Source organism: Microcebus murinus, chromosome 13 (assembly GCF_040939455.1).
Source record: "Microcebus murinus isolate Inina chromosome 13, M.murinus_Inina_mat1.0, whole genome shotgun sequence".
In the NCBI taxonomy this organism is placed as follows: domain Eukaryota; kingdom Metazoa; phylum Chordata; class Mammalia; order Primates; family Cheirogaleidae; genus Microcebus; species Microcebus murinus.
The window spans coordinates 50,935,988-50,947,263 of NC_134116.1; the positions used below are offsets into that span (position 1 = coordinate 50,935,988).

Consider the following 11,276-nt stretch of genomic DNA (forward strand, 5'->3'; position numbering starts at 1 on the left):
GGTGTTATACATTTCCTGTATTTTGAGTTCATGAAGGTTTTGGCACAGACTCTGGGCCCATCATTAAAGGTAGAATTACAGGCATTCTAGGATCGAGAGAATGCTCAGGAGTTTTGCAAGATTCATGTGTTTTACCAGATTTGTTTTCATTAGCTATTAGAGCTGTTAAAGGAAGGAAACCTGGAATCTACAAATTATCATAAAGTTTTAAATATTTATAAATTTCCTCACAGAAAACAAGCATGACTCGTTCCCAAATCTGCACACTTTATACTTGTTAACTGAAATCAAAGCTTACTTTTGGGATCTATATAATCATTTTTTGAAGGATAAGATGTATGTTAGTAAAAAGATTCGTTTTAATGGGTCTTTTGGAGGCTTTAACTGAGTACTTCTTATTTTATTCTTGGTAACTTTTAAGTATTTAAAAAAATAAAGTCTGTACTTCTGAATTGTCTCTTAGGCATCAGGTCATTTTCAAATCTTTTGTAATTTTTTTTCCCTAATTACAGCAAATGCTTTCCAAAAGATAATTTATTCATAAACTATAACAAGCCCCTCCTTTGATCCATTGTAAATATGTTTTAATAGTATATGCCACTTTAATTATAAAATAATACCTGAAAGTAGTGAGTAAATGACAAGTATAGGGGAAAGTAAAAAGATGTCATCTCTATATGCATAGCAAATTCTCCTAGTAGTATAACATTGTATCTTTTCTGTTTTTCATGTATTTATTATATGCTATTATATATTTTTTGTTATATAATTTATTTATTCATCTCATTTATTATTTACTTACATAACTGTATAAGTGAGATCATGCAGTGTTTTAATCTATAAAGTTAGTGAGTCTGAAATACCACCCTCACTTCTGTCTGATACCATTCACAAGTTCAGGGGTCCCCCAAATCATTTTCAGATTTGGTAATTCATAAAAAGGACTTAATAGAACTTGCTGAAGCTATTTTACTTTTGATTGTGGTTTATTACAGCAACATAGTAGATTATAATCAGTCAAGTGAAAAGGTGTAGTATGGGCTGAGTCTAGGAGAGTTCCAAGTATGAACTTTCTAGTTTTCCTCTCCCAGTGGAGTTGTCAGTAGCATTAACTTCTCCCAGAAGAGACTGTCCTTTACATGTTGTGTGTTCGTGGCACCTTTGTCCAAAATGAGTTGGCTGTAAATTTGTGGATTTATTTTTAGGCTTTCTATTCTGTTCCATTGTAGTATGTTTTTGTTTTTATGCTAGTACCATTCTATTTTAGTTACTAGAGTTGTGTAGTATATTTTGAAGTTGGGTAGTGTGAGGCCTCCAACTCTGTTCTTTTTCCTCAAAGTTGCTTTAGCTATTTGAGGTATTTTCTGTTTCCATGTGCATTTTAAGATTTTTTTTTTCTATTTCTGTGAAGAATGTCATTGATATTTCGATAGACATTGTGTTGAATTTGTAGATTGCTTTGGGAGGTATGGATATTAATTTTTTCCAATCCATAAACATGAAATTGAAGAAGACACAATAAATGGAAAGATTTCATTCATCAGTGTTTTATAATTGTTACATATGGAGATTGTTCACCTCTTGGCTTAACTTTATTCCTAGGTATTTTCTTACTTTTTTGGTAGCTATTTTAAGTGGGATTTTTTTTTTCTTGATTTCTTATTCAGATAGTTTGCTATTAGTATATAGAAATGTTAATAATTTTTGTGTATTGATTTTTGTATCCTGCAACTTTACCAAATTTGTTTATTGGATCTAATGGTTTCATGGTAGACTCTTTAGGATTTTTCTATATATAGGATCATGTTTTCTGCAAACAGGGACAATTTAACTTCTTTCCAATATGGATGCCTTTAATTTTTTTTCTCTTGCCTAATTTCCCTGGATAGGACTTCAAGTACTATGTTGAATAGAAGTTGCAAAAGTGGACATCTTGGTCTTGGTCTTATTCTCAATCTTAGTGGAAAAGCTTTCAACCTTTCCCTGTTCAGTATGTTAGCTGTGGGTTTGTCAAGTGTGGCCTTTATTGTGTTTAGGTACATTTCTTCTATAGCCCATTTTTTGAGAGTTTTTATCATGAAGAAATGATGAATTTTGTCAAATGCTTTTGATATCTATTGAAATGAATGCAAGGTTTTCTTCTTGATGCTATCAGTGTGATGTATCAAGTTTATTTATTTGCATATTTTAAACCATTTTTGCATCCCTGCATGAATCCCACTTGATCATGGTGAATGATCTTTTTAATGTGGTGTTGAATTATGCTTGTTGAGGATTTTTTCATCTATGTTCATCAGGGATATTGGCCTGTAGTTTTCTTTTTTGTATTTTTGTTTGGTTTTGCTATCAGGGTAATGCTGGCCTTCTAGCATGAATTTGGCAGTACTTTCCACTCTTCAGTTTTTTTGGAGTAGTTTGAGAAGAATTGGTATTAGTTCTTCTTTAGATATCTGGTACAAATAAAGCAGTGAAACCATTAGGTCCTTGACTTTTATTTGTTGGGAGACTATTGTTGATTAAATTTCTTTTCCAGTTGGTCTGTTCAGGGTTTTATATTATTTTATATTTCAATTTTGATAGGTTGTATGTGTCTAAGAATTCATTCATTTCTTCGTTATCCAATTTTTGAAGTACAGTTATTCACAGTAGTCTTTTATGATCCTTTGTATTTTTGTGGTATCAGTTGTAATGTCCCCTTTTTCATCTCATTTTATTCGAGTATTCTGTCTTTTTTTTCTTGGTCTCAATGAAGGTTTGTTGATTTTGTTTCTTTTCAAAAACAACTTTTTGTTTTTTTCTTCTGTATTGTTTTTCTTGTCTGCTCAGATCTTTGTTTCCTTTCTGATAATAATTTTTAGTTGAGTTCCTGTTTTTCTAATTTCATGAGGTGCAATGTTAGGTCATTTGAGATTTGTTTCTTTTTTTAATATAGGTGTTTCTTGCTATAAAATTTCCACTTAGAAATACTTTTACTGCATCTCATAGATTTTGGCATGTTTTCTATCTTCACTTTTTAAAAGAAACTTTTAAATTTCCCTCTTAATTTCTTCATTGACTCATTGGTTATGTAGGAGCATGTTGTTTAATTTTCATGTACTTGTAAAGCTTTTGATGCTTTTCCCATTATTGATTTCTAGTTTTATACTATTGTGCTCAGAAAATACACTTGATATGATTTCTGTCTTCTTAAATTTATTAAAGAGTTATTTTTTGGCCTAACATGATCTAGCTTCAAATGTTCTATATGTATTAGTAGTTGAGAAAAATGTGTATCTGACTTTGTTGGATGGAATTTTATGTATATATCTGTTAGATTATTTGGCCTAGAGTACATCTTAAATCTAATATTTCTTAGTTGAATTTTTGGTCTCGATGATCTGTCCATTTCTGAAAGTGGGGTGTTAAAGTCTCTTACAATTATTGTATTTTAGTCTATCTCTCCCTTTAGATCTATTAATGTTTGTTTTATATATTTGCTTTGATATTGGCTTCATATGTATTTATAATGGTTACATCCTCTTGCTGAATTTACCACTTTATCATTATATAATGTCCTTCTTTGTCTTCTTTTACAGTTTTTGATTTAAAGTATATTTTATCTGATTGAAGTATAGCTACTTCTGTTCTCTTTTGGTTCTCATTTGCAATGAATATGTTTTTTCTTTTCAGATTCAGTTTATATGTGTCCTTACAAGTGAAGTGAGTCTTTAGTAGACAGTGTATAATTAGGTTTTGGTGTTTTATACATTTAGCTCTTTATGACTTTTAACTGGAGAATTTAATTAATGTACATTTAAAATAATTATTGGTAGTGAAGAACTCATTACTGTCATTTTGTCAATTGTTTTTTAGTTGTTTTGTACATCCATTTCTCTTTTGTTCCTTCTAACTATCTTCCCTTGTGGTTAAGTGGTTTTTCTCTAGTAGTATATTTTGATTCCTTTCTTTTGATTTTTAGCATTTTTTTGTAGGTTTCTTTCTTTGTGGTTAACATGAGGCTAACTGAAACCATCTTATAGTTATTATAGGTTATTTTAAGCTTATAACAACTTAACCTTCATCACACACAAACTCTACATTTTACTCTCCCCTTCACATTTTGGATTTTTGACAACAGAATTTACATCTTTTTGTCTTGCATATCCTTTAACAAATAATTATATTTATATTAATAGTTCTATTCTCTAACCTCCATACTAAAGATGTGAGTTAAATGCCATTATATTACATGTTAGAGTATTCAGGATTTGGCTGTGTACTTACTGTACTAGTGAGCTTTATACTTTCTGATATTTTTGTGTTACTCATTAGTGTCCTTTTTATTTCCAGCTCAAAATTTCATCTATCAATTCTTTTAAGGCAGAACTCATAGTGATAGACTTAATTTGCCTTTATTTTGGAAACTCTCTGTTTCTCCTTGATTTGTGAAGGACCACTTTTTTTTTTTTCTCATACTTTAAATATTTCCTCCCAGTCTCTCTTGGCCTGTAAGATTTCTACTGAGAGGTCTGCTATTAGGCATAATGGAATGGTCTTATATGTTATTTGCTTCTTTTCCCTTGTTGCTTTCTGGATTCTCTGTTTGTCTTTGATCTTTGACAGTTTGAATATAATATGTCATTGGCTAGTTTTATTTGGATTTAGTCTTATTAGAGATCTTTTACCTCCCTATACCTGTATATTTATATCTTTTTCAAGGTTTAGAAAGTTTAGTGCTCTTATTCTTTTAAGCCTTCTACCCCATTATCTACTCCCTTGAATCCCTGTGATATGTACTTTTGCTTTTTTCATGTTGTCCCATAAATCCTGTAAGCTTTCTTTATTCTGTTTCATTCTTTCTTTTTTCTTTTCTTATTATATATTTCCAACTAATCTGTTTTTGAGTTTACAAATTCTTTTTTATGCTTGATCAATTTTGCTGTTTATGTTCTCTTTTGTGCTTTTAATTTCACTTATTGTATTTTTAGCTCTAGGATTTCTGTTTAATTGTTTAAAAATGATTATCTCTGATAAATTTCTGAGATAAATTTCTGAATTTTTTTGTATTTTCTGGAAGTTCACTAAGCTTTCTTAAAACTTCTATTTTGGATTCTTTTTCAGACAGTTTATACATATTCATCTCTAACATAAGTCACTGGTACCTCATTTATCCTTTGAGTATTATCATTTCTCCCTGATTGTTCTTGATCATTGTGGTCATGTATTGGTGGCTGCACATTGAAGAAGTAGATATTTATTTTTGTCTTTGCAGTCTGGCTTTGTTTGTGAACATCTTTCAATAGTAATTATGTGTAGAATTTCTTAGCATACTATCTGGTGTGGATTACTTCTGCTATTTGAGTGTTAGGGGGTACCCTATGCCCATGGATGTCATTTTCTTTTTTTTTTTTTTGAAACTCAGGAACACCATTTATTTGATTCTGCACCAAATCTCTCAACTTCACCTAACATAAATGTTAGATATCCCACATTACCAAAAAGCCCCTCACCAAGGAAAAACAAGAGTGGTGTCCATCCATCTTCAGTACAGACAGTATCCCATGCAGCTAGGTTTTTCAGGGGTCTCATGTCAAAGAACGATCACCCTGACTGGGGGGGAGGGTCTGCTTTTCTTGACCAAGGCCTTCAAGCCACAGAGCAGCCATAGCAGCACATGGTCTCCTGATACTTCCCACCTGGCCCTGCCACGGCCTGCTTTGCTATGGTTTTCTGGACCCTCTGGATCTCATGGATGAGCAGGGAAAAGGCCACCTCCACACTTTGCTGTGTCTTGGCTGAGGTCTCTATGAAGGTCACCCTTTAGCTCTGGGCAAGGGCTACAGCAGTGGCATGAGCAACTCCAGCGGTGGTCACAGAGTCACATTTGTTTCCCACAAGGACGAGGGGGTAAGGGTCCCAGGCAGCACAGCACAGTCTGGTGTTTTGTGGCTCCCGATTCCGACACAGCATCCCACAGGAATCTTGTAGTCCCTAATACTGGTGCAGCACTGCATGGTACCCAAAGCCCGTAGCTGTATGGACTGACTACTGCTGAGTTTTGTTTGTAACCCAGTGTGGCTTCTGTCAGGTAACAATAATGTGGACCAGAACTCAAATCTTTCTAATATCACCCATGGGATCCTATCTGGTATTTACATGGATATAGTGGCTCAGATATGTGTACTTATCTGGAGTCCAGGTCCATGACAGTTTTACTATGCCAGGTTTGTTGTTAGGGACAAAGAAAATGTTCTACACTCATTTCCCTCTCTTTCCCCTAAGTGGACAGTGTTGTTTTTTATGCTGTGCTACCTGGGGTTGTGGGAAGGGGAAATGTGGGTAACATAAAGCTGTTTTTTTGTGTGTTTTTTTTTTTGTATTGTCTATGTATCATTGTTTAGTATTATGTTATAATTAATTATTGTGCTCTCTCACCTGGTTTCCTCAGTGCTCATGAAGGCGTTTTTCCAAGTGGTTAGTTGTTCAAATTAATGTTTCTGTGAGAGGTAGGAAGACAATTACTGGAGAGTCCCACTTTGCCATCTTTAGTTATTTTATTTTTGTGCTTTCCAGTGTCTATTATAGAGTTATCCTTTGTAATTCCATAAATCTTTATATATTCTTATATTATTTAAATATTTTATTTCATCTTGTTCTTGGGATATATAGGATTATAGACATCCATAGCTCTAGCATTATTATCCAATATTTATGACTTCTTGGATTTAGACATGTGTGAATGAAACTGGTAATTTGAACACAGATGGTGCCCTTGTTTATCTGTAGGTGATACATGATATCTTCAAGAATCAGGAATAGGAATACAACCTTAGTTCAAGAAAGAAGCAGATCTTGTTTTCTGAGATTTATGAAAAATAGTGTTTCATTCAGTGTCCACTGGGGTTTGTTTCCAGGACCCCTCACAGACACCAAAATCTATGGGTGCCCAAGTTTCTTACAGTTGACCTTTCATATCTGTGGGTTCTATGTTTATTGTGTGGATTAAAACCACTGTGGATCAAATCTTTCTGCGGTTGGTTGAATCAGAGGATGTAGAACCCACAGATATAGAAAGCCAAATGTAGTATCTTCATATAGAAATACCTACAGGCCAAATAACATAGGATTTCAATAAATAAAACAAAGTAATACACTATTTGTTTGCAAAGGGGGGAGCTAGCAAAAGCATTATATCTGAAGTTGTGAAAATATCTTTCTAGACCTCAATAACTTTTGATATAATAATGTTATAATAGTAATTAGCTGAGGTATCAAGAAAAATGTAGATAATGTTTGGAATTCTCAGTAATAACATTATCCTATCTAACTCATTTGAATAATTTTCTATGAAAATTTGTTTTCTTTAATTGACTATTTTAAGCTTTAGTTACTTGTAAAGGCTATTTCCTTATCATTTTGTCTACAGTATTTCATAATAGTGAACTGCTATGACTTGTGAAAGTGCTAAAGTACTGCTTAGCAGTTTTCTTAAAATATTTTTTTCTGAACTATTTAGGAGGGCTGGAAAATATTATATGAGCTAATTATACATGTTTAGACAAATATTACACGCACATAATCGGGGTTCATCATTCTTTTCATAGCAATGTCATGTTTTTATAGTTTTCCTAACTTATTTCTGTTTTTTAATCTCATAAAAATTGGTACCATTCCTATAGTAAGCAAATATCTAAGCATTTAAAAATCAACCTTGGTGGATCCAGTATAACAATACAAGATTAAGACTGTAGAAGAGTATAAAATGCTAATGAAAGTTTTCTCTGTAATAAATGTTCAATGTTAAAGTCTCTTATTTTATGAATTTATTTTTGATCTCATAAATAGAACTATATCTTACATTCTTTTTCCTATCTCATATATTATGAGCCTTTTTTTTTTTTTTTTCCCTCTCTTAGCAATCTTCCTGAGCTCTTTTCGGGTGCCATATGAGGAAATCAAAATGATGATATTGGAAGTAGATGAAACTCAGTTGGCAGAGTCTATGATTCAGGTAAACAAACAGGCACAGCTTAAATTCCAATATTTCGTTGCAAGCTTCTCATTAAATAGAAATCTGTAAGTGAAGCAAAATTCTTAACCCAAATCATTCAACTGGAAAATCATTGCTGCATAATTAGTTTTAGCATAACTTCTGCATTGCCAGGAGAGAAAACTGCATCTCCTCTTAACTGCAAACTATATATAATGCTACTAAAATGATTACATTTCAAACATTTTAAGTGACTGTTTCTGAAAAGCAAATTGTTTAAATTTTACATTTTTGTTTTTGTTACAGTTTATGTTAGCAATGTGTTAATTTACATTTGTTTCTTCAGCCCTTTTAGAATTTGTTTTTCTTAGGCTTATAAAGTCATATGATTTGGTACAGAAGATTGAGTTTTCTTTTCATTTAGGCTTACCTTTATTAACAACCCTTACTGGAGTCATTTGTGCTCTTATGAGTACTAGAGTTTGTTTACATCATATTCTGGATTTATTCAGAATTTAGACTATTTTTAAAAAGAGTTCTACCCATAATAATTTTTAATGAATTTCATATTTTTAATGGTGTTATAGTTACTTGCTGAATTCCACATGAAGGATCAATAATGTATATCTTGATAGAATTTAAAGTTGTATAATCAAAACACAAATTATAAGAGAGTATATTCACTTTATTATCTCTTGTTCTGATAATGTATATACTTAGAAAAACTATTTTTACCAATTAAAAGAAACCAGATATTATTTCTTAGTGTCAACAAGCAATTAAAATTATTTGACATTTTAATCCATTAATAAATGATATCTTTATAAGTTCTAAGCTTTTCCTTTCCTTTCTAAATGTGGTGGTAATATAATTTTATTAGTGATTGTGCTGTGAGTCTCTTATACTTGTAAACTAGTTAATTGAACAGCTCTTCTATAAACATATTTTTCTTCTAGCAGTTTCCAATTTTCACTTTTGTTCTTGTTGATTGTGCATGTGACTTCTTGCTGGAAGTAGATTCCAAGTTCCTTTAAAGAAAATTTTTATTACTGGATACATGTTTGTATTTCTTATAATGAATTTGTTAAATATTCACAAAGCAGCTTTTAGCTTGATTACATCAATGTTTGGGTGATCACGTGGATTTTCTTGTCTAGATATGGATAAAATGGTGATTTGCTCTTTAAAATTCATGTCCAAAGTACATTCAGCTCCATATGTTTCTTAATGTATCAATTTTCTATTGCTACTATTCATTCATCACAAACTCAGTGGCTTCAGTTATCTTACATTTCTGTAGAATAAAAGTGTAGCATTGATCTTACTGTACTAAAGTCAACATGTTGGCAGAAAGGGCTGCGTTCTTTCTATAGGATCTGGGAGGGATCCATTTCATTGTCCTCTCAAGCTTCTCTTGGCTGCCTACATCCCATGGCTGGTGAACCTCTTCCTTCCTCTTCCAAGCCAGCAGTGTTGCATCGTTCTGTTCCTTTCTGTCATCATCACATCTCCTCATGCTATTGTTCTTGTCTTCTACTTTTAAGGAATTTTTTATTACATTTGGCATACACAGATAATCCAAGATAATCTCCCTAATTTAAGGTCAGCTGATAGCAAACGCCATTTCATCTGTAACTTTAATTCCCTTTGTTCCGTAACCTAATATTTTCACAGTGTTGGGGATTAGACATACACATCTTTAGGGACAGTTGTCATTTTTCTGCCTACCATACTTAACTAAATATTAAACTAGTCTTATAAATTTAAAACCTAAAAATTTATTGTAAACATACATAAGTTTTTCACATATTCATTAAAAAAGAACTTCCTGCTATTTGAACTCTTATTTTAAATCTTAAAAGTGTGTTCCCAATTTTAACGTGAAGAACTTTCTGTTTTGAACAGGGCATGGAAACAGAGCATTATGTTGTTATAATCATTATTTTGGTTGGCTTTGTTCACAGTTGTTAATTTTATTTTGGCATATCTAGTTTTTTATTCATATATAACAAGTAGTCATCAGCATATCATTTTATGCCATTTTTCTACATTTTTTACCTATTTATCTTTGCCACATCAGTCTTTTATTAATCCATTTTACAAATACTTCATTGTACCTATCATGTTCACTCTATAAGGCTCAATCAGAGTAGACTTCACCTTCTTGGAATTTATAGTTTGGTGACAGAAATGACATTTACATACATAATTATAATATAAGAAGAACAAAGTTTTATTGAGATTGGTTTAGAAATAGAGCATGTGTAGGGTGAGTGAGCTCTGTGTGTATGAGTGAAGGCAAGGATATTTAAAGGTTGAACAGGTGTGGACATAGAAAAGGGCAGGGAAATTGTCGGAGAAACATCATGAAGGGCAGTTCTGACAGTAATAATATTGTGAGCTGTGAGGGAAAAGCTGTGCATATGTGGATCTTAGCAGTATTTGACTTAACAGGAGCTTAGGATTTGTAAAGGGTATAGGAAATTTGGGTAAGGGGAAAGACAAAAAAGGTTGGATCTGCATGCTTACCAATCTTAATAGTATTTCTAGAATAAAATACAAAATTAAGTAAAAAAAATTAAATTTCTGATGAAAGATTAAAATCTAGTTATATATTAACTAAAAATATTCAAAGAGATTTGTTGGTCATCTAAAAGAACACTTAAGAAATTCAGAGGCCCAATATAATATTATAAATAACTCAAGACAATCGAGCTGTCAACTAAAATGGTTAAGAGAAAACAATCATGTCTTTTGGTCTTAGGCAATTCCACTAAGAGAAATTTCTATTTATGTGGGGAAATCATATACTTTTATTGTTTTTATTTAGTTTGATAGTATTAATAGTGAATACTTTTTCTAGGGATGATCTTAAATTGCTACTTTTTTGTTTTATTTTGTTTTTGGCCAGTCAACCAACTTTTTATCCAAAGGTACACAGTGAGTCAATAACTTGTTCTTTGATCTAACTGCTTTTGATATATAACATTCTCTAGCAATATTTTCAACTACTAACACTTATGGGGGACTTCCTCCCAGTAAAAATATATAGCATGATGTATGCTTACCTATAATTTGTACTTGACTTTGCACTTGTATAGAATCTACTGACGAAGTAATTTGGAATTTTGAACACCAACCACTTTTGTTTTCTTAATTTTAAAATTAATACACTAACTTCTTATAACACTATTATAGTTGATTATATTTTGATACAGAGAATCCATATAGACTTTGTCCAAGGGATTGTTTAAATTATGTGAGTTCCATCAGGAAGGCATGAATGTGCATTCCTTTGATCTTTCTT

General features: G+C 32.0%; 1 protein-coding gene across 3 annotated transcripts in view; it reads left to right on the forward strand.

Moving 5' to 3' along the window:
• DIAPH3 (diaphanous related formin 3) overlaps positions 1–11,276 on the forward strand; it is a 467,480-nt gene that overhangs the window by 213,876 nt on the left and 242,328 nt on the right. For all 3 annotated transcript variants that reach the window (XM_076009404.1, XM_076009403.1, XM_076009405.1), the window contains one exon: positions 7,896–7,990. In XM_076009404.1, the coding sequence (XP_075865519.1) occupies positions 7,896–7,990 (95 nt within the window). The remainder of the gene's footprint in view (positions 1–7,895; positions 7,991–11,276) is intronic.